The sequence below is a fragment of the Haliotis asinina genome, chromosome 1 (assembly GCF_037392515.1).
Source record: "Haliotis asinina isolate JCU_RB_2024 chromosome 1, JCU_Hal_asi_v2, whole genome shotgun sequence".
Taxonomy (NCBI): Eukaryota; Metazoa; Mollusca; class Gastropoda; order Lepetellida; family Haliotidae; genus Haliotis; species Haliotis asinina.
Window position 1 is genome coordinate 35,881,355 of NC_090280.1, and position 24,437 is coordinate 35,905,791.

Here is a 24,437-nt window from a genome sequence, read left to right on the forward strand (position 1 = left end):
TCGACACAGTCGAAATGAAAACATAGCACCCAACCTGTTTACAACACTGAGACGCGTGTCAATATTTCGTGTCAGCTCGCTATTGTCACGCAGCTGTATTAATGATACATATATGTCTGCTTGTCTGCCACTGGCATATGCAGGGAATATTTCCAAGGATGATAAATGTAAATATGAAATACAATAGATGAACATACAATAGCACGTTTTATCTGTGATACTGATGCTTAATAGTAGGATCAGTCAAGGGTTCGGACACAAGATCCCCGAATTTCATAAGTCATATGTTCCTGATATATTACGACAATAATCGCAAATATATCTGGTAATTTACAAAACATGATCGACAATTTCTCCCATGTATTTAGCAGTGTGCTCGCTGAAAACAGTGCAAACGGATAATGAAAGAAAGAGAATATATTTTATATTCTAATTATGTTATGTACGATTACTCACATCCCTCATGGCCTTGTATTTACACATTTACAGCATGAGGACATCGTATTAACTCATATCCCTCATGACGACGTCGTATTAACGCACATCCCTCATGGCCACGTCGTATTAACTCATATCCCTCATGACCACGTCGTATTAACTCATATCCCTCATGACCACGTCGTATTAATTCACATCCCTCATGACCACGTCGTATTAACTCACATCCCTCATGACCACGTCGTATTAACGCACATCCCTCATAACCACGTCGTATTAACTCACATCCCTCATGACCACGTCGTATTAACGCACATCCCTCATAACCACGTCGTATTAACTCATATCCCTCATGACCACGTCGTATTAACTCATATCCCTCATGACCACGTCGTATTAACTCATATCCCTCATGACCACGTCGTATTAATTCACATCCCTCATGACCACGTCGTATTAACTCACATCCCTCATGACCACGTCGTATTAACGCACATCCCTCATGACCACGTCGTATTAACTCACATCCCTCATAACCACGTCGTATTAACTCATATCCCTCATGACCACGTCGTATTAATTCACATCCCCCGTGACCGCGTCTAATGTACTTACATCTTTCACGACAACGTCCTGACAATCATATCCTCCGTGACAGTGTCTAATGTACTTACATCTTTCACGACAACGTCCTGACAATCATATCCTCCGTGACAGTGTCTAATGTACTTACATCTTTCACGACAACGTCCTGACAATCATATCCTCCGTGACAGTGTCTAATGTACTTACATCTTTCACGACAACGTCCTGACAATCATATCCTCCGTGACAGTGTCTAATGTACTTACATCTTTCACGACAACGTCCTGACAATCATATCCTCCGTGACAGTGTCTGTCACTCGGTCTGGAACTGGAATGTTCATGGAGGGAATAAATTATGGTTATCACGTTTGTATATCGGCAGGTAATTGAATTATTCGAGGCACGTTCAGTGTGGGTATGGGCATTTTCGCAACTGTTTTTAGCATGTATTTACCGTGAAATAGTCGGAAAGATGGATGCCAGGCATATTACTGGTACATTATTTCAATGACATGATTATATAAAGCCCAACCCTGAATGTTTTAGAATTATTGTTATTAAAAGTTTCATCCCATATTGTTCATATCAATTAGCTGGATGTTTGAGTTTTCTACCAAGTGAATGAGTGAGTTAAGATGAACGCACTCAGCAATATTCCAGGTATATGGCGGCGGTCTGTAAATAATCTAGTCTGCACCAGACAATCCAGTGATCAACAACATGAGCATCGATCGATCTTGACGGGTCTGGACCGAATGTAGAAACAGCAAGGCCGATGAAATTTTCATGGAGTGAATGAGTTTGTTTGAACACCGCTTTTGGCAATATTCCAGCAAATGGGGACACGTGAAAAAGACTTGACATATTGTACCCATGTGGGGAATCGAAAACAGCGCTTTCACACAGGGATTTAAGTGAAACAAATCACAACTGGTTATGGAGATGCATTTAATATCGTTGCTGCATTTGAGGAAAGACATTGGCAGTGTTTGCAGTGAAACGGTTTCATAGCATGTGCAACTTTTTTTTTGTCATATCCAATTTACAAGTGCTTGGTCATGTTCTATTATTAGTATTGCATATTTACGACCAGTTAAATATGTTTAACATTTCACAACACCACAATACATGGATGATTACATAAATAAATAAATAGACTCAACAAATGCTAGGTAACAGCTGTGTTAGCATACATATTCATGAAGCAACATAGTCAATACTTATGCAAATGAAGTCACTATCCATACAACCTACCATACACATATTGACATGGATACTGTTTTTAACAAAAATAAAGTGGATTGATACTCATGATGGAGATTAAAAAAATACTGGATTCCTCTGTTTTGCATAATGTTTTAATAATCCTCCACGAGTCTGTAACAGATCAACCCTTGAAAGGTGTGACTATGCACATGTATGTTTCGCTTGATGCTTCTTTGCAATACATGTTACAGAGCACTCTATCGGGTCCCTCTAATATTGTATAAAATGCCAATAATATTATTGCCAAGTGGTGCTGGATATTGCCCTGATTCTCATGCTGTGATATACTGCAGTAAATTAAGATAGTGCAATACATATTGACTGGAAGGGTTCTCTGTGTGCGACATTATCGTCTTAGTTGCTGTGACACCAAACATTCAGGCTTTTCTTCCCCATTGTGTATGGGTGTATACCAGATACAGATAAATAAAATCATTTATAGCCTTAATGTGTTATGTTTAACTGAACCATTGCAACCAGGTTTTACGAACATTATGATAAATACGAGGGCTGGTCAAAAAGTTCTAAGCCAACATAACTTCTAGACTTGAAGCAACAGGTCCTTGAAGCATACTGGGGTATACATACGAATAAAGCAGATTTGAGCACCATAAATATATAATCACGCATAACTGCAACAGTAAAATACAATGTTAGAGTGCGTTAACGCAACGTTGTATAACATCGACTCTCCAGCCCTCTGACGGTGAAACATTATTGCAGGTGATGATGGTGATCTATTTTTAACGCGACTTGGACCCGACGTAAGGTCTGTTTGCGCTCAGACATTATTGCAAGATCACCCCATAGAGTTATGTCCCTTGAAGCGCCCTTTACGAATATACCTTATCTCCTATGGAGGTAGAGGTCAGTCGAACACAAAGTGACGTCGCAAATTGTGATTAAAACAAGTTCGTCAACACCGACAACACCGCGTGTGACTGTTTCCGATGTACGGAGCAACTTTTATTGATATGTATAGCAAATGTATCGTTTTAGTTTTTGATTTCAGGCAAGTCGTAAGGGATAAGTCTTTTATTGCATCAATTGGCAGCTAAAGTGAGCGTAAAACCATACTCCTTCATAGTCATAGTCATAGCCACATGAAATATCAACGTGGCTGCGTATTTATGACGTTTAAAATACCAAATTCCCGCGATAAGAAAGATGGCTAATTATACTGTAAAAAATTGCAACGAACCTTCGGTGAAATATTCAACAGATGTCTTAAAAACATTTTATTGTGTTCGGGTCATTCCATTACAGCCCGGTTAGGAGTTGGTAGTCATATGACTAATGATAAATACTAAATATAAATAATAAACTATAAATTTATTCACACTCATAAATAAATCGGTCGTTTGAAAAGCTGGATTCTCTGAAAACACTTGCATGCTTTTCCGAGCAAAGAATTGCTCTGAAGCGCCATCTGAGAAAATAGATGCTCTCCCTTCTTTCATAAATATTAAATAGCCTCTCCCCAACAGCACGAAGCGAAACGAGTGAGTGCTATTTTATTCCAACTAAGGAACTGTCCAACTATAACACAGCTAAATTTGAGTTTAGGCCTCACAAGAAACAAGATAGGACATGGCTTAGGGCTGACAGTCGATATACAATATAGAGATCAGTAATCGGTAACTAAACATCGGTCGATTATACAGCTTTTGAGAAAAAATGCCGACAATATCTAAAAGAAATAAACATATATCACATCACTAGTGAATCAGATCAACCCGATCACCATCTAGTTGTCAAGATGACACTCACACAGTTGCACCCTATTACCATTTAGCTGTCAAGATGAATCAGTCAATTCCAGCCGATCACCATTCATCTGTCAAGACGACTGTTAGTGCCACCAGATTACCATTTAGCTGTCAAGATGACTCGGTCCATTCCAGCCGATCACCATTCAGCTGTTATGACGACTCGGTCAGATCCACCCGATCACACTTACCAGTCAAGATGTCAGCCAGCTCCACGCGATCACCATTTAGCTTCGAAGATGACACTCCGTCAGATCCACCCGATCACATTTGGCTGTCAAGACACCTCTGTTTGTTAGCAGTTTCCAATATGTTACTGAAAACTGACGAATCGGTGCAGTAATCAAGCCATAAGAAATCAGAGCAGTGGGGTGGTCCTGTTGTTAAAGCGAAAGACCTGAGTTCGATTCCCCACATATAACATCCATTTCTGGTGACCCCACCGTGGTATTACTTTAAATACTGCTAACAGCACCGTGAATGTATATTCGCACACTCAGTCCCAAAGTGCTGTGAGTGAGTGAGTGAGTGAGTGAGTGATTGAGTTTAACCCCCAATCTGCGTAATTGTTGTCTTGATGTGTGGAGAAAGTGGCGCAGGATTCACACGTCTGTGGGAAGGTGAGACGCTGACATACAATCCACATTCACATCAGAACCATTTCAGGGCTAATACAATTTCATAATTGTCGCCGTTATGTTGTTTAATGCTGGCATTAATTTTATAACGTCCCCCCTTCTATTTCTTGTTTAGCCTGCTTGTGACGTTTACGTTGTTCGTGGATGCAGACGTATATGACTCCGGCGACGATGGAGATGGCGATACAGGCACCTGCTATACTGCCCACCGGAGGACCACCCTGGGCTGAAAACAAACATTAGTGTCATGATACAACAGTGGATGGGTGTGTGAAGATCGTGATGAATGCACCTGCTATACTGGCCACCGGAGGACCACCCTGGGCTGAAAACAAACATTAGTGTCATGACACAACAGTGGGTGGGTGGTTGAAGATCGTGATGAATGCACCTGCTATACTGCCCACCGGAGGACCACCCTCGGCTGAAAACAAACATTAGTGTCATGATGCAACAGTGGGTGGGTGGTTGAAGATCGTGATGAATGCACGTGCTATACTGGCCACCGGAGGACCACCCTGGGCTGAAAACAAACATTAGTGTCATGATGCAACAGTGGATGGGTGTGTGAAGATCGTGATGAATGCACCTGCTAAACTGGCCACCGGAGGACCACCCTCGACTGAAAACAAACATTAGTGTCATGATGCAACAGTGGGTGGGTGGTTGAAGATCGTGATGAATGCACGTGCTATACTGGCCACCGGAGGACCACCCTGGGCTGAAAACAAACATTAGTGTCATGACACAACAGTGGGTGGGTGGGTGAAGATCGTGATGAATGCACCTGCTATACTGGCCATCGGAGGACCACCCTGGGCTGAAAACAAACATTAGTGTCATAATACAACAGTGGATGGGTGGGTGAAGATCGTGATGAATGCACCTCCTATATTGGCCACCGGAGGACCACCCTGGGTTGAAAACAAACATTAGTGTCATGATACAACAGTGGATGGGTGGGTGAAGATCGTGATGAATGCACCTGCTATACTGCCCACCGGAGGACCACCCTCGACTGAAAACAAACATTAGTGTCATGATACAACAGTGGATGGGTGGGTGAAGATCGTGATGAATGCACCTGCTATACTGGCCACCGGAGGACCACCCTCGACTGAAAACAAACATTAGTGTCATGATGCAACAGTGGGTGGGTGGTTGAAGATCGTGATGAATGCACGTGCTATACTGGCCACCGGAGGACCACCCTCGACTGAAAACAAACATTAGTGTCATGATGCAACAGTGGGTGGGTGGTTGAAGATCGTGATGAATGCACCTGCTATACTGGCCACCGGAGGACCACCCTCGACTGAACACAGACCGCGATCTTCACCAAAAGCATGAGTCGAGCATTCTCTACATGTTCTGATTCTTCAGTCTAGGAAGGGTAGGTAACTCCGTACTTACTTCGCTGCCCGCCGGTGCTGTGTTCTGTTGAGTAAGCAATTTTGAAGCCAGATCTGTTGTCGAAGGAATTGCTTGTGAATCTGAGAATGAGGAACGCCCCAACACTCCGGAAGTGTCTCCTGTCCTGTCCACACAGACGAACGGAAGTTTTCCCCGTGGGATAGAGACCTGTTCGGGAGACGTTTATATGGCGATAGTTCTTAATATTCTGAGTGCATTCGGTGATGTTAATCTCACGACCTTAAGAGAACATCACATGAATTTTAGTCATGTGTACGCTACCTCGTCTTGGTTAAGTGAGTGAGTGTGTGAGTGAGTGAGTGAGTGAGTGAGTATTTGCAGACCGCCGTTATATAACAGGAATATTATTGCGTACAGCGTTAAACAAAAAACAACTGAACTGTAAATATGTAAAAAGTGGTAAATGTGTAACTTAAATATGCTTGATCACCGATACTTGTAAAACACACTGAAAACTGTTTCATTACATGTCTATCGGTTGAGTGCTTAAATAGTTCACGTTACATTTCTCATGGCTAACCGTGCTAGCGATCAAATAGAACTCGCAATTATCCTAGGCTAAAAACCCATTCCACTTGAAAACTATTACTAATTTCCAATTATTGGAATCAATGATTATAAGCAAACAATTCATCACCAAACACCAGTGAGTGCGTGCATGCGGAGAATGAGGTATCTCAACTCGTCGGAAACTGACCTTCCCCCATCAAATTATCTGTTACTATTGCCCACATACTGGCCACGTGATCATTTCGTTGAAACCCGTGAGTACTGAAACCCTAATTCAGACGAAGGATCATGATCGGATCTGGAATTTGATCATCAGTCCCTGGCTCGACTAAGAGCCATAACTCTGCACAACGCAACAACCCAAGATAGACCTCACTTCTGGCCCAAGTCGTCCTTAAACTATACTACCCTCGAGAACACAAGAATGTTTGTGTTACTGACCATTGATGACATACACCAAGTCACTGCAGTCGTTGGGGAGGTCGCACTCAACCATGTTCACAAGGACGACGTAGTTGATCCTCGGAGCTGAGATCCTCCAGGTGCAGTCGTTGTTGCTGTCAACGAACAGGAAACACAACATGTACCAAGTTGTGACCAAGAGCCGTCAGTGAGTTTGGTTTTAGGCCACTTTTAGTAATATTTCAGCAATATCAAAGGGGGATAAATCAGAAATTGGTTTCACATATTGTACCCATGTGGGGAATCAAACCCTGGTGTGACGAACTACCACTACATAACCGGGGTAGGGGACACACTTCATTTTCACCCGAGATTCCATGGTCATCTAAAAACCAAATTAGAACAACCCCCCTCTGGTTCCGCCTATATTTCCCCAGGGCAGGGTTGAAAGATAACCCCAAGGAACCCTGGGAAAGACAGTCAAGCAGAGTAAAGGTGTCGGTACTTACACAGAGTAGGGGCCGGGAAAGTTTGGAGAGCTAATATATTTCGTCACATCCGCTGATGCTTTCAGATCGACAAGGTCTGGTTTGCACATGGACTCGCCTGGACATGAAGCATGGTCAGTGGTAAAATATCACGTAATATTGCATACTAATAATAACTGGACTTTCTTTATCGTGGGTCAATATTTTTTCCAACATTTTCAAAAAAAAAAAAAGAAAGAAAGAAAAAGAAGAAAAAAAACCCAACAACAACACAAAAAAATAAAAAATAAAAAAAAAAAAAGAACAAAAACAAAAAACCCAAAAAAAAACAAAACAAAAGCAAAAGCAAAAAAAAAAAAAAACACGCACAAAAAAACCCCCCAAACAAACAAAAAACAAAACAAAAACCCCCAAACAAACATCACGTAATAGGAGAGAAAATATTACAGTTCAGGGTCTGTGAAACAGATTATCGGTGCCACTGAACAAAGTTCTGAGAAGGTTCTATTACGGGTCACGTCAGAATAGCCTTTCATTTGACCAATCAGAAAGTAGCTTCTGATTCCGTTGTGTGCAAACTCGACAAAAGGGTCTCAGACTGTGTGCATGACAACGTATAAAGTTTCGAAATTCTGTTGCACTGACAAGATACACATTGAACAATTACAATATCTCACAGGAAGAACTGCCATACGACCTTGGCTATCGCGTAAGCATCCCGGATAGCTCTTTTTTATTTACTTCTTCAATGGAAAATTTATCAAACCACTTTTCAGAACTGCTGTCTGGAATGGAAGTCGCCATTTCAGACACGTGCCCGCTTAGTCGAGAAAACTGCATCCTGACTGGCTAATATCTACTTATTGTAAGCAATTTCATTGGCCAGCAATATCGTTCCTAGGTGACCTGTGATGTCCTAAGGGTTTTGTTTAGCGGAAGCAAAAATTAAGATCTGATTTTCCCAACATTGCTTTGAAATAACATGACCAACATGACGAGATAAAAAAAGAGATGCTTCCTGATTGGTTAATATCGACCTCCTGTTTATCCACTTCATTGCAAGATCTTGCAAAATATCGGTTAGTGAGTACTTGTACAATACTGCGTTAAGCTGTAACAAAACAGGAACAAGGCCAACATGACGCGATGAATCGATCATCTGAAAGCTAGACAGAGTGATTTTGATCTTACACCGCACTCAGCATTATCATTCTAGACCAGACAACTCAGTGATCAGCATCATGAGCACCGACCAGCATCATCGAGGCATTTTGGGACACGATGACGTGTCAGCGAGCCTGGGTCTAGATTTTCGAAGATCTCTTAGCGCTAAGATAGTCGTAAGTTAATGTTAATGTGTGGTATTTACGACTGTCCTAGAGCTAAGAGAGCTTCGAAAATCTGGGCCCTGACCACCCGATACCGTTAGTCGCCTCTTACGACAAGCATGGGTTAGTGAAGATCAATTCTCCTCATGATCTTCACGACTTGAATGTTTCCGTTGAATGCGGATACACTTAAAAAAATCAGAAGCAAAATATACTTTGGGTGTGTATATAAATCTATATTTACTCACTCAGTAAAGCGAAATGTGTCACTGTTAAAGGGCCTGGGAAGTCGCCGTGAGATGTCGCCACCACAAAGGTGAGATAACTCTTGTTTCCCGTGACTGTGATGTGGGGAGTTCGCTTCCAGCACCACTTCAGTAACAGACGGGAGTGAGGGTTACCTAGGGAACAAGAAATGCTGTCGAGTCAGCTGACAATTCCACACAGTTCAAAATCAGATCCATAACGGTTTAGACACAGGGAGCGACATTAGTGAGTGAGTTTAGTTTTACGCCGCTCTTACCAATATTCCAGCAACACAACGACTGGGAAGGAAATAAATTAGGGTTTACACATTGTACTTATAATTCTTATATGAGGTATCGAACTCGGCTCTTTAGCGTGACGAGCGAACGCTTAAACAACATTACGCTACACCATCGCCCATGTAAGAGACATGGAAAATGCTTCTGTAACCGTTTGTATGTCGGGGGCGCACCACACACAACGTGCTTGGTAAAAAAATAACCTAGGTAAACAATGGTGTCCCAGTCTCCAGGATAGATTAAAACTTTCTAATGGTCAGCACACTGGCTAGGCCTTTGAGTCTGGGTTTTCAGTTATTATTCAACTAAGCTCACTCTATTAGTACTGGTATTCATTACGATACCAAAATTTTAGTCAACTATAAAACAGCTTAAGATCAAAACAAAACGACTTCCATAGTATTTCGTCAAATTCCGCCAGTGTTGTTCATCTGGATACATATAATTAAGGCTGTACACCGACTTTGTGAATGTTACTAACACGTGAGCGTTATATATGAATCCGCTCTTGACGCAGGAATTTTCGAGAAAACGTTCACTAATGAAGTGAAAATAAGTAAGCATATATGTTAATTATCAAACAAAAACACGTCTATTTTAAATAGATATCGCCATTCGGCAATATTCAAAGTTAAACATCGATCATTATGTATCGTGATCCATTTGAAGCATCGTATTGGGATACACGACAATGTAAAACAACAATGTATCGATTCACTGTATCGGAGGCCCATGGATCGATGCATTAATGCGTATCAATGAATCGTCACACCACTTGTGATGCTTGGACACGTGTTGTTCCAACTGATGATATTTCAGACAGGATCAGTGAAACTATATGTTTAATTACATAAACCATTTAAAAAGTGGGCATAAGTAACACGTTATATTTGGGATTACACTCTCTGAGTTAAGTACAGACTTTAGAACTTTGCTGGTTCAGTCCTAATCGGGATTAGAACCCAGAGTCTCAGAGTGAGGCATGTAATCGCCTGCACACAAAGTTAGCCGTCTAACCCACTCGGCCTTCCACGCTTCCACAAGCATGGATATTATAGGACAACTAGTAGTCAAGATGACCGATTTAATGTACCTCTCTGATAAGTGTAAATTGGCACGACTCCCCCTGCCAAAAGCTGTGCAATGTCATACAATATTATACATTTAGAAAGTGTAACATATGTTATATTTGGGATTACACCTATATGATGAGACTCAGATAAGAGTACTAGAATCTGTACCTAACTGAGAAAGTGTACATGTAATCCTAAATATAACTGATCCTCTCACCTCTCATTCGCTTATACTTTTTGTCTTTGACATAAATAGTCTGCAACGTCGTCGTAACGTTGGCATCAGCGATAGACTGACTCTAAGGCACAATGTCACATATTTTCGACAATATTTTGGACTGTATAATATATACTGGGGCATATACACTCACGTTATCGTCCCACTGAAGCAAAAGTTCCAGACGAACGGCTTCCAAACAGAGAACACTTGCTATATAGGGAATGCAAACCATTGCTCCGTACATCGATAACTGTCGCACGTGGTGTTGTCGGTGTTTTTGATCACAAGTTGTGCGCAGGATGTTCGTAAATATGGGTCTCGCTTGAAATAATGTTCGCGAGAGTCGATGTAATGCCACGTTGCATTAATTATTCAAACTTTTAAATTTCATATTATCATCTAAATACGTCATTTTCTTTTGGAACGAATTGTATGATAGTTTCCGGAAGGGCTGATAGTATTCTTGACAGAAATGCATTACGTTTAGAGTGAATGAATTTGGGTTTACGCCGCACTGAGCAATATTCCAGCTATATGGCGGAGGTCTGTAAATAATCCTGTGTGGACCAGGCGATCCAGTGATCAACAGCAACTGGAAAACCGGTGACATGTGTCAACCAAGTCAGCGAGGCTGACCACCCGATCCCATTAGTTAGAAAATTTCTCAAAGGCTAAGAGGCAGATAACAGGCAAGGGTGTAGCGTAATCTTACCGTCATATATATTGATGTAACTATGGTTACACTCCTTGTCTGGTGATGTGGCGTTGAAAAGGTTGCGGGTCAACTTCAGATTGACGATGTGGTCGGCGTGGTCGGCCGTGATGTTGTAGATGTAGTAACCGTTACTAGGGAGACAAAGGATTGAGAGTAATAAAAATCTGTGAGTGCGTGAGTGTATGGTTTTAGCATGGTCTAGCAATATCACGGCGTGGGGACACCAGAAACAGGTTTCACATATTATACCCATCAGGGGAATCGAACCCCAGTATTCGGCATGACGAGCGGAAGCTTTAACCACTAGGCTACCCTACCGCCTCCAGTGATCTGTTGTTACTACTGATCTCACTTTAGACACTGCTCCCACGTCAAGCGGACAGGCCATGATATAACTGGATTACTGTTTCAAAGGGGATTTAATTCAAACTCACTCACTCTAAATAATCCAGGGCCGATCAAACCAGTGACTGACATCATGAGCCGCGGACTGCGCAATTTGGTCATGTATTGTATGTAAAGGACATGTTTGTTTGTTGGTTGCTAACGCCGCACTCAACAATATCCCAGCTATATGGTGGCGGTCTGAAAATATTCCAGTCCGGACTAGACGATCCAGTGATCAGCAGCACGAGCATCGATCTACGCAAGACGTATGTTAACTCTTACGACAAGCAAGGATTCAAGATCAGTGCTAATCCTGATCTTCCCTGGTTTAGAAACTTGCTAAAAAGGCGTGTAATTAAACCATATCAGCCACGTAAGTCTACTGTCGTTTCATTCATCGTTGACAGAACACTTACTATTTACAGGCGGTCAAGTCAAGCATTGACGTCACGGCTGCGTCAGTTCCGGCCTTCACCTTCTCCACACCGCCATTACAAGCTCCGTCTGAAATAGGTGTGACAGAAACATTCATCAGTGGGTTCAACGCCGTCCCGTTAGGATGTTTTATTGATTGCTTCTTAACGCCACATTCAGTAATAACCCAGCATAATTTGATAGTATTATGAAGCATCTACGCTGAACGATGGCAAGGTATCACGTCAACGGGCATGACCCATTTATCTAGTTGCCAGAGACGGGTAACCGAGGACACATACTCTATACCGTGAGTGAGTGAGTGGGTGTGTGGGTGTGTGGGTGTGTGAGTGAGTGAGTGAAGTTTTCCCCCCTTTTAGCAATATTGCAGCAATATCATGGCTGGGGACCTTCACACATTTTATCCATGTGAGGGAGTCGTCCATATTTACCAAGTGACGTCATGCGAAGGAGCAGCTTGTCCTCTGATTGATTTGTGAAGTTGCTGATGAAGATGATCGGCCCTGTGCTGCGATATGTCGTGGTGTTGTCGCTGACGGTGCCGTCCAGTTGTTTACCATCGGGACTGTCTGAGTGTAGTGAAATGGAAATGCCTCTTTTAATGAATTAAGCGAGCCTACACGTTCATGTGATATTATTCTGCTATCAGTGAGTGAGTATGGATTTTCGCCACTTTTAGCAATATTCCAGCAATATCGCGGCCGGGGCACCGAAAATGGGCTGTACACATTATGGCCACGTGGGGAATGGAACCCGGGGCATCGGATGTGACGACTGAACGCTCTTACCACTGGGCCACCCCACCGCCACAGCACATAACTAAGCGAGCATACATTTGAGTGAGCTATACGGGATTCGTGACGCGTGAACGGTGAGATTGTGACCACATCATGGGGTTTATCTCCTTGCTTGTCAAAAGAACTGGCACATGCCATCGTATTCCTGTGCAGTCGATCAGTGGGTTGTATGAATCTATTATTTTCTCACCAGATACCTGGGATATTGCTGAGTCCGATAGGCCATGAATCACAATCGTTAAAACAAGGATTCTGATATAATAAGGGAGACAACTGTACATGACAAAACATGTGTCGCCAGTCAGGTAAAGCTGAAGTGTGTTGGTTACAACCTGGGGCCGAAGTGTCCTCAAAACGACCTTCATTCTATATGTTTGACCGAGTGAGTTTAGTTTTAAGCAATATTCCAGCAATATCGAGGTGACAGACACCAGAAATAGGCTTCACACACTGTACCCATGTTGGGTATCGAACCAGAGTTTCGACACTCTAACCACTAGGCTAGCAATCCCCCTTCATGTGTTTGAGAAAACAACAGTTCATCAAACAAAACTACGTACAGCAGTACAAGAAAGAAACCCCAGCCGACTGACCTTGAGTAACAGTGAAGCAGTCTGGATTACAGCTGGCACCGATCACGTCAAGTCTCACGGTTTTTGTGATGTCTCGCGAGACCAGCTTCATCTGTCTGAAATACAAGTAAATAGTTAAAAGTACAGAAACGGAAACGGTTCTTTTTCTAACTTCTTAACAGAAACTAAGTCTCTACCACGTAATCTATATGCTCCTCTGTGGAGCATCTAGCGGAAATACAGGGCTATTCTGACATTTTGTTAATACTCCGTGATCCAACATGTTCCGTGATTGTTCGTCATGTTCCGTGGTCCTCCGTGATATTCCGTGATCCTCCATGGTCCTCTGTGATGGCCCAGGTTGCAAGGATCAGGTGGTCAGGTCGTCTTGGTGGATGCATTCCATCGTACCCCATTCCTTTGACTGCAGTGTCCGAAATTTACGTTGCTCCTGTGGTCCCAGGCTAGTAAAATATCATCAGGATCACTACACGGTAAGTTTGCAGTGGTCCTGTGGCCAGTGAATTTTGTATTGATAGTTATGTAAATCTATGAATGTTATTTTGGACCAGTGAAGTACAGATGGGACCACTAATTACTGTCCACTGACTGGTCCTGTGGTCTCGTGAGAAATTTTGAGAGGTTTCTTTCCCTGGATGGGTACTCATAGTGACTCCCAGTGTCACACATGCAAACAACGTCGCGGTCGTAAAGAAAGATGTGTGACCAATATTTACCCTTGGCTCTGGCCGGAGTACCATATGTAGGAGGGGGATGTCCTCACTTCTTGGAGATCAGCGACGTCATTGCCTCCAAATAGAAAAAAAGATCATTTTCCTATTTTCCTAGCTGCAGTAAATAATTAAAAACTTCCAGAGAATTAACGTTTTGTTATTACAATTTCAGTGGATTCCTCAAAAAGCATTTATTTTTTCAACATAGTGTTCATTTTGTCCACAATGTGAGAAGGTACCAACAACAGTTCTTATATATCTTAGGCCATCTACTTTCATATACAAATGGACAGTCTCACCGAAGTTGTTGCTGATGCTGGTTGCTACGAGGGTGAAGTTGCAGAGCGGGGCCAGCGTCGTGGTAGATGTCGTTGTATTTGTCGTGGTTGGTGTCGTGGCGGTGAAGTTGATGGTGAGGTTCGTGCAGGTAGTTATGACACGTGAGAAAGGATGGACTGGGTGACGCCAGTCGATGGTGAGTTGAGAGTCGGGGGATGTGTCTGCTGGAAAATAAGGATGCAGTGCTTTTTCAGTATACTTGGTATAGTCGTGTACCATGATTCAGTATAAGCAGGGGATATCCCTGCGATATTTTGCGAGCATACCACAAGCCAATGCCTATGCATATGAGAAAAAGTATCAAATATCCATTCAGATGAAATATGTCCAAAAGAATGGAAAAAATTGTCAATTTCCGAATATTTCCGATCATCAATCAATTAAACACAGGAAACAGTGGCCATATGACCGGAAGTGGGGTATAACTGGACGTGTATGTCACACAGACCTACCTTCATACATCTGAAGGCGTGTGTTCTCACAGCCCCTGGGTGATGTTTCCCCCCAGTTTGTCAGGGTGAGCAAGATGCGACGGTCGTCTGCAGTCCTCAGCTGGTACGCACATTTCTGTCTGTAAGTAACATACAGCATGGTTGGTTTGTTGTTTAGCGCTGCACCTAGCAATATTCATGCTATATGGCGGCGGTCTGTAAATAATCTAGTCTGGATCAGATAATCCAGTGATCCATCGCAATTGGGATACGATGGCATGTGACATTCAAGTCAGCGAGACTGACATCCGACCTGTACCGCAACTTACGGCAGGCATCAGTTGCTGAAGACCAGCCCTCACCCGGAGTCAGTGAACTGGTCCGTGTTTTCGCTTGAATGCAAAGTTTAAGCTGTTTCGAACCGGACGAGCTGGGCTGAACATGTTGCACCCATGTGGGGAACAGACAACCCGAAAACACGTTAGCGTAGACGACAACCACCTTCCGGAGCAGTAGTAGCAAGACACGGGTACGGGTGGGCAACAGCAGCAGCCGCTTTGTAGTCAGCGTCAGTCCAACCAACCAGTCAACCACCCGATCCATCCATCCATCCATCCATCCATCCATCCATCCATCCCTTTCCTCACATGCGAAGTCCATCCTTTATCGCTATCGCAGTTCTGCTAAAATGTGCTGCTAAAAGTCCTGTTTAGAATTGACAATGGATTTCTAAATGTAAAAGGGCATGGATTCATCTCACCGGGGACATTCTTACCTTGTCAGCCTGCTGAAAGGGTTAATCTCTTTGTTGTTGTTGTTTTGTTTTTGTTTTACCATGCCCGTGGCTCGAGGTGTTACTAATTCGAAACAAAAAGTGTCGAAGAAATTCTTTATTCCCAATAGGTTTATCATTGTAGGTAGACAAGGTTTGTACTCACCCATCGTGTAAGGGCATCCCGGGTATTGTCAAGAGGACAGGGGTGTCCATAATCCTGAGGTGGCTGCTATATCCAGGACTACAGGTCGTGGAAACTGAAATATACAGTGAGTGAGTGAATGTGTCGTATTCGGCATGTTAGTATAGACAGAAGGCAACTATATACACAGTGAGTGAGTGAATGTGTCGTATTCGGCCTGTTAGTATAGACAGAAGGCAACTATGTTTGCAAAAATGAGACAATACATATTTCAGGTGACACAACTGACAGTTTTGTTTAAAATAACAGTCTAGTCCACAAGAATCCATACGAGGACAGTCAAACAGGTCGCAGTTTAAATCTGAACGTTCCACATATACTGAGGGAGCACATGTACAGTACAGTCTTCCTAGGTTTTCTTTTCAGGTTTCTTCACAAGACTTGTATCACTTAGCTTGTGAAGAAATCTGATAAAAGTATTTCTACACGTTCGTCACCACTCGTCGTTTTATGAACCAAAGGGCCTGATTTTAGATGGTTCCTTACTGAGCACATTGGCTCTGAACACGAGAACTCCTCACTTCTCATTAACCTTTCTGGGTCTTCGGCTTGACCCGAAATTAATACGAGCGGGTCGCGATTGATATCCATTGGTAACTACTCGTCCATTTCCGTAACCTGAAAGAATACTTTCCTACGTCATGGTTCATATATCCTGGTTATAAAACTTCAAGAAACCCAGGAGGGCTATGCAATGATTAAAATGTACTTGAAGTGTCTGGGAAAGCCATGCAAGCTGAAAGAATAAATATTTCAACGAACGAACAAACAAGGCATTGCATCGGTACATACCATCACGGAAACACTCAAAAACCAGAGGCAATATAACATATGGTCTCTGCTAAAACCTATACCACAAATACATACTGCACATCCAGAAAAAATAGGTCTTTGCTTCCCTGTATGTGAACAGATTGAGATACAGGCTGAATCTCATATATGTCTCAAGTGCGTGTAAACTCACCATCTTCCCAGAATCGGAGAACAAAACCAGAATCGGTCAGGAAGTCGTCTGTTTCGAATACGAGAAAGAGGCTGTCACCGGAAGTTGACGTCGCCATCTTGTCAGCTCCACACCAGGTGTGTAGCTCGCTGGCATCACTTGAGTTGCCTAGAATTTACAACTTTCTATGGTGCGAGAGTGAGTGAAATTTGTTTCGGTTTTTAATCAGCAAGGACCGAACCATTGGGTGATGGTATGAGCTCCCACAGTGAACGGGGCACATTGTAAACACTGTTCTCGATTAGGTCTGATTTCACCAATATGGAGATATACCCCTTGCATTATTCTATATATCCGTTAATTAACTAATGCTTATATGTAATCAATTAATCTGTCTACTTTTCTGCTGATCAGCAAAAAATTATCATCAAGAGCATCCGTCTACTTCCTTGTAGTAGTAGATGTATGTGAAAATCGATGAAATACTTTGATGTTGGAAAATCTTTAAGTAGAAGCGACTGCAATCGTGTAGTTTTCCACAGTGAACAAAACCCAGACTTAAAGAGCATCTAGGAGACGACTCCGTCTTACCTACCATCGTAAGCAATGACACGGTCATCGCAGCTGCTGTTCCAGTTGTTCAGCTGCATGTACACGATCTGGACGTGAAGCACGTGACCATCAGTAGGAGCTTTGACGAGAACCTTGCATGATACATTACTGAAAAAATAACGAGCATCTGATTACAGGACGCCTGAGACTGAATTCTCGAACTTTTAGGGAATGATATTTTAGTTTTAATTTCATAAACACCCTGAACGCATTCGAAACAGTAACTTGTTGCAGTTGGCCATTTCTGGTCAACCTGCCGTAATATAGTGTATATATTGCTAAAAGAGGATTAAAACTATTTTCATTGTGACACATCATGAGCTTCGGCATTCGCTGGTGGCATTTATCACCACTCGCCCCTTCCTGTCACCTCTTGAGAAGGACATTTGTCACCACTCGCCCCTTCCTGTCACCTCTTGAGAAGGACATTTGTCACCACTCGCCCCTTCCTGTCACCTCTTGAGAAGGACATTTGTCACCACTCGCCCCTTCCTGTCACCTCTTGAGAAGGACATTTATCACACTCGCCCCTTCCTGTCACCTCTTGAGAAGGACATTTATCACCACTCGCCCCTTCCTGTCACCTCTTGAGAAGGACATTTATCACCACTCGCCCCTTCCTGTCACCTCTTGAGAAGGACATTTATCACCACTCGCCCCTTCCTGTCACCTCTTGAGAAGGACATTTATCACCACTCGCCCCTTCCTGTCACCTCTTGAGAAGGACATTTATCACCACTCGCCCCTTCCTGTCACCTCTTGAGAAGGACATTTATCACCACTCGCCCCTTCCTGTCACCTCTTGAGAAGGACATTAATCACCACTCGCCCCTTCCTGTCACCTCTTGAGAAGGACATTAATCACCACTCGCCCCTTCCTGTCACCTCTTGAGAAGGACATTAATCACCACTCGCCCCTTCCTGTCACCTCTTGAGAAGGACACTAATCACCACTCGCCCCTTCCTGTCACCTCGTGAGAAGGACACTAATCACCACTCGCCCCTTCCTGTCACCTCTTGAGAAGGACATTAATCACCACTCGCCCCTTCCTGTCACCTCTTGAGAAGGACATTTATCACCACTCGCCCCTTCCTGTCACCTCTTGAGAAGGACATTTATCACCACTCGCCCCTTCCTGTCACCTCTTGAGAAGGACATTTATCACCACTCGTTCCTAGATAACCTCCAAGAAGACATTCGTTACCATTCGCCCCTCCCCGAATGTCGCTGGTGGCGGTATTTAAGTCTCGTGGTTCAAGTGAAATTCAAGCTACGCTGAGAATAATTCAGTGATAAAATCAGATCATATGTTTCTTGTTCAAGTCTCATATTAAGTTGAACTTTGTGTTAATGCAGTGAGTACATACTTAGCGTAGCCGAGTGGAAAGTCGGGTGACCTGATGACTTGTGGGTCCACTGTGGCGTTGATGAGGATGTTGGTGTCGTAACAGTCATACCCTGGAGGAGATAAGCACTCAATATACTTAAATACGAAACATACACTGATAGGCAACTATTTGTCACTTGATGACTTAAAACATTTTAAAAGCATGATTTGAAGATTAAATGATAAGTTTGCACAACACACCAACTTCCAAAAGGTTTTGTTTTTAGGGGCACAAGGAGCAGCTCAACCAAACGCAACATTGAAAGCACACTTCACGTGCATCTCGTGTAGATACAGGGCATTAATTTCCATCTTCACTACCGATCCTTCAGTCGTTTCCTGACCACAGCAGTTGTGCCGAGGCTATATCAACGTCAACAGGCGATCGGAAGTCTACACGCAGGTCGACGTGCTACCGTCATTGCCAATGACTTCAAATGTTCTGTTTGATGTCTCCGACAGCAGTTCAACACCACTAACAGCACAGAGGACCGTTCACGTCATAGTCGTTCCCGGGCAACCACCCGTTGCGAGGGCCGTCAGATCGTCCGTCACCAGGGTTCAACAGGGCAACAGTGACAATCATCAAAGAGCTATCAGTGACCGTACCGTTCGACGCTCTGGATCCAATGTAAACGCAACGCCACCGCCACGAACGTCTACACTTGGTACAAAAGCGACAATGCAGGCATCAGAGACAGTGGAGAGCTTTAACTTACATCTGTTTAACTAATAGAGAGAGTAACATCATCACTTTCATTCCTCGCTAAAAAACGTAACTTTTCGTTATTGATGTAACTTGACTACTGACCGCTCATGCGCAGATAAATTACTGTCGTTAATGACCTCCATTAATCGGACAACACCAGTGATACATATGTAAATGTGCGTTATGGAAGACAAATTGTCTCCCCTTGTCATTGCAGAGTTCTCACTCTTTTCGGGTACTCCATTCCAAGAAATAGGACTCGATTCCAGGTGTACCCGACCCGGATTCCAGTACCCGAGTACCCGTCCAAGTCCCAGAGCCAAACGCTTGGGGTGGTCAGAGCATCATGGTGCAGGTTGGAATCGGACTTAACCAGAAAATCGGGCCTGTAATCTTCCTGAATCTCGGTCCAGGAGGAGGGAATGAGGGAATGGCGTGACAGCTTCCCGGTACATCGCCCGGTGCTTTGGCGAGCCCTGAGTCCAGACCGCAACCCAGAAGAGAATTTGTGGCATGAGATCCAAGGACGCCTCAGGGACATTAGACCAAGGCGGGCAACTGCGGACCAACTACGCACATCGTTCCTGAGGATGTGGGTTCTGATTCCTATGGCCTGTGTGAATCGCCTCGTTCACTGTATGATGAGGAGGTGCGTTGCAGTCGTGAATGCAAACGGTGGTCACACCCGATATTGAGTTCGGTTCCTTTCAGTGATGTCATCGGTGAATAGGCTGCGAAAAACGACACCAAGTGCCTGAATAAACAAATGTTTGTTTGTGAATCCAAAGATATTCTGTCCCCACCGTACACTGTTAGAGGTAATGTGATGCCTAGTTCTGGTGTATACAACCTCCCCCCCTACACCCACCCACCCCCGTGTTGTGGCCAGAATAATCAGTCACTCCTTGTTAGCCAGTCTCTGAAGTATCTATATATCTATAATTGTAGCGCCAATGACATTCTTTTCCAGCAGAGCTCACTTGTCATATCTTCCTACGAACCTCTGTTCTAATACGGCCATATTTCGCGGTTCTCATAAAACCCCCTACCGGCAAAAAATGGCAGAAGATTTATCTCCCTTTTTCTGTCCGGTCAGAACACGTGTTACATCGACCTAGCTTCAACTTGACAAAATGCAAGCAATGTGGAGAAACAAATATGACATGACTGAATTCTGTCTAGAAGAAACATTTGAGTATCACGCCCGGGAAGAGGTTCTAGTTTTCACGATGCATCCGGAAATTACCGAGATCTTGGTAACGATCACTTTTTGAAGGTCGCTGATTGCACTGCTAAATCTGATTGCCTCCAATCACGAGTCGTGAACACTCGCACCATTAAAGGGTCGTGTTAGACAGAGGTTACGTAGGAAGATATGACAAGTATCCACTGTGGGAAGAGAATGCGCCAATGAGGGCCTGTTTCAATTTTGAGCTTACACTCTGGTGTTCACGTGCGCGTGCACGTGCGTTTTTTATTGTTTATTGCTGCACCTTCAGAAACGTTTCAGCTTTATTACAATGACCTGATATTAGAGACTAGACCAGACAATGCAGTGATCAATATCATGAGCACAAATCCATACAACATGGTATATGCATACCTGACGAGCCAACGCATATACTTTCCGTGATTGATCCATGTTTCTTCATGAAGTGAGGAGTTAAAAACTATAACAGGCAGTATTTCAGGATACAGTTGTAGCTGCTGACAGACAGTGAACGGTAGTCAACGAAGTTAGTTCAGGCGTTCAAGGATTACATAATAGCCTCTGGACCATGAATATACGCGGCTACTTACTTTCAGATACGTCTGTTGTTTAGCGATGTCTTCACCAGCATTCCAGCTGTATAGCAACGGGCTGCAAAATCGGGGCCAGACAAGCCGGTGATCAACATCATGAGCATCGATCTACGCATTTGGGACACGACATATATATACTCGTCAAAAAATAGAAACTATACATACATAAATATGGTGAAAATACAATATCAAAGTATTTCTATGGCAGAGGTAAATGTCAGTTTTGAAAGTTGACATGCTGTTTTTCCACATCATTGCCCAAACACGAAATGATGCCGAAGCGTAACGTCCTCACGTCACGCTTTACGATTAGCAAAAACATAGCAAATTGCACGTGCATCATGCATCTTCATGAACAATCATGCATCTTCATGAAGATGTCGCTGCCAATAAGGTTTAAAAGAGCAGAACAACGACTGCTGTCACACACTTCAGAAATCCACAGTGCAACCTTCAACATGCCACGTCTAACAGAACAACAACAGAACAACGCCATTGGACGTCTACAAGCAGGCCATACTCAGCAGCAAGTGGCAAGGGTTATGGGTGTGACAAGGTTAACCATCACTAACCTGTGGAGACGGAACAACAACACCGGTAATGTCCGTGACAGACCCAGGTCAGGACGACCTAGAGTAACGACACATACGGGATCGCTTCACAGCAGCAACATCAAGAGCCTCACAATATTCCGGGTATGCGCACAATCTCTGTCCCTAATTGTCTGCGGGCAGCCGGTATTTTCACCAGGAGGCCTGTTCGACGTAACGTCCTTACGCCACGTCACGTCCACCAACGTCTTCAGTGGTGTCGTCAACGAGTCAGGTGGCCTCTGGCAAGATGGCGACGTGTCTTATTCACCGACGAGTCGAGGTTCCTGCTGAGACAAGCTGATGGACGTGCCCGAGTGCATCGACATCGGAACGAACGTTACGCCAGAAACTGTATTCAACTGTATTCCTTTCGGTAGAGAAAGTGTCATGGTATGGGGGATATTCAACATGGTGGTACGACAGCACTCGTTCGCGTGGCAGGAGCTTTAACTAGCGTACGTTACCGGGACGTTCCAGCATGACAACGCTCGGGCACATGTTGCACGTGTGTGTACGGAGTTTTTGCAGCAAAACAATGTGCCTATTGTACCCTGGCCTGCACGTTCGCCGTATTTATCCCCAATCAAGTAAACCTCTGGGATGAGCTTGACCGCCGTGTACGTCAGCAACAGCCACCACCTCAGACTCTCCAGGCACTCTCCTTGGCGTTTCAACAAGAGTGGCAGAACATTGACCAGGTTGTGATTCGAACCCTCATTGCATCTATGGGCAGGCGATGTCATGCTGTCATCACCACTCATGGTGGTCATACCCGCTATTGACTTTTCACTGACCCTTGGCATCAATGTGACTGCATAACGTGTGTTTCTGTGACGTTAACGTGACAGCATAACCTTGCTGTCATATTTTCTTCACTTTGTTGACATAACATTTGCTCACTTTCATTAAATCCAACTGAACTTCCGATGTATAGTTTCTTTTTTTGAAGAGTGTATGTTGTGTACACAAGAAAATACGGACTGTCGCGGAACTTCCTGTTTTGTAGGTTGCGACTATGCAGATTACCAACAGATTATTGCAGAGGTTGGGGAGCTTACTGGAGCAGACCGCGTAATGCGACATTAATATGCAGTTACAGGGTTTTTGTCACTGGAATAGGTGTATTGGCTGACTACAAGGCTACCAGGCAAGCGTGTTTGTGATATTTCTATCAGTCTATTTATGCCACAGTTTATGTCAGGGAGATCAGGAAGTGGTCGACGGTGCATGACAATCTTTAAGTCATCACACTCACTAGATCCGCCTTTTGATCGAAACTCAGTGCAGACCTACTTAACCTACTTCCTTGTGTGTGACTCGACACGCAAAGTCAAAGTCCCAGCCCCACGTGCTTGCCTTGGGTGTGGTCTGCATGGCTAACTTGCCATGCCGAGCTTGCGCGTTTTGTTTTTCTTTGCAAAACGAAGGACAAGACTTCCTCCCGATTCCTTAAATTTTAACAGTGAGGAAATTTAAGGGGGGATACGGGCGGTAGTCTTTTCAAACATTGACCCGTCTTAATGCCCGTCAGCTTTCAATCCCTTTTTCAATCTTTTCTCCCTAGTGCTCTTTCTACTTTAATAAAAATCACACCATACTATCGTAAGGTACCCCCAGTGCATCGTACCTCACGCCTTCCCCAGTCCCCACCCCTCCCCTACCATTAATTAGCGTTGTCCTCAATCATGAAGGTTCAATACAGACTCACAATGTGCTTCACAGGCGCCCACCGCGGGTCCGAAAATCGATAAACTAAGTCCGGTTTACTATCCAACCCCCTTACTATACAGGTTTTATAGTAAGGGGGTTGGATAGTAACCTGTATAGTAAGGGGGTTTTCGGGCCCGCGGTGAGCGCCTTTGGTGTGTTTGTCTGCCCTGCTGTGTTCGGTATTTAAAATCAGACCTGAGTAATAACAGCCATCAAAATACACTCAGAACCCCATGGCAAGTAACATATAGGCATAACGAGATTCGAATACAAATCATGCATAGCCACGCCTACCTGTTCCCATGACGACCTCAAAAATGACCGGAAGTAGCAGCAAGCGGAAGTAGAGGTCCATGATCATGATCAAACAATAATGTGGTCAAACCAAATGCCCTGCTCGTCCATGTTGTGTAGAAGACAGCCACATACCCAGATATTGTTCACGCTTCACTGAATATGACTGGTGTAGATATCCGGGCTACACTCAGTTCACAACATCGACCGATATCCGACGCGGGGTGTATGTTCAGGAGCGGTAGACCGTGACTTATACAGAAATTACCTTTGTGAGAGAAGTACAGCATATTTGTTATC

General features: G+C 43.7%; 1 protein-coding gene and 1 long non-coding RNA gene across 3 annotated transcripts; one reads left to right on the plus strand and one right to left on the minus strand.

Moving 5' to 3' along the window:
* Window positions 1-1,956: 1,956 nt before the first annotated feature.
* On the minus strand, window positions 1,957-24,292 carry LOC137290807 (cubilin-like). Of its 2 annotated transcripts, none has more exons than XM_067821953.1 (17): window positions 24,138-24,292; window positions 19,009-19,099; window positions 17,624-17,748; window positions 17,050-17,196; window positions 16,047-16,140; window positions 15,130-15,248; window positions 14,638-14,841; window positions 14,342-14,414; window positions 13,626-13,720; window positions 12,667-12,804; window positions 12,217-12,304; window positions 11,411-11,544; window positions 9,109-9,261; window positions 7,554-7,650; window positions 7,084-7,199; window positions 6,112-6,279; window positions 1,957-4,924 (listed from the first exon to the last, which is right to left on the minus strand). In XM_067821953.1, exons 1-17 carry the CDS (start codon window positions 24,202-24,204, stop codon window positions 4,782-4,784), a joined length of 2,052 nt encoding a protein of 683 aa, XP_067678054.1. In that variant the 5' UTR covers window positions 24,205-24,292; the 3' UTR covers window positions 1,957-4,781. The 2 variants fall into 2 exon arrangements, with proteins under 2 accessions (XP_067678054.1, XP_067678046.1); XM_067821945.1 differs by having other exon boundaries at window positions 14,638-14,838; window positions 24,138-24,279.
* LOC137290821 (uncharacterized) lies at window positions 17,131-20,511 on the plus strand. Its single transcript, XR_010957233.1, has 3 exons — window positions 17,131-17,226; window positions 19,361-19,769; window positions 19,955-20,511. It is a non-coding gene; the product is annotated as an uncharacterized lncRNA (long non-coding RNA).
* Window positions 24,293-24,437: the final 145 nt, after the last annotated feature.

Bases quoted from the DNA above. Each gene is read 5' to 3' on its own strand.
- LOC137290807 (XM_067821953.1), bottom strand. From the start codon at position 24,204: ATGATCATGGACCTCTACTTCCGCTTGCTGCTACTTCCGGTCATTTTT. The intron at 7,651-9,108 runs GTGAGTAAATAT...CTTCATGTCCAG, and splicing joins GACACATTTCGCTTTACTGA to GCGAGTCCATGTGCAAACCA. The intron at 4,925-6,111 runs GTAAGTACGGAG...GTTTGTTTTCAG, and splicing joins CAGCACCGGCGGGCAGCGAA to CCCAGGGTGGTCCTCCGGTG.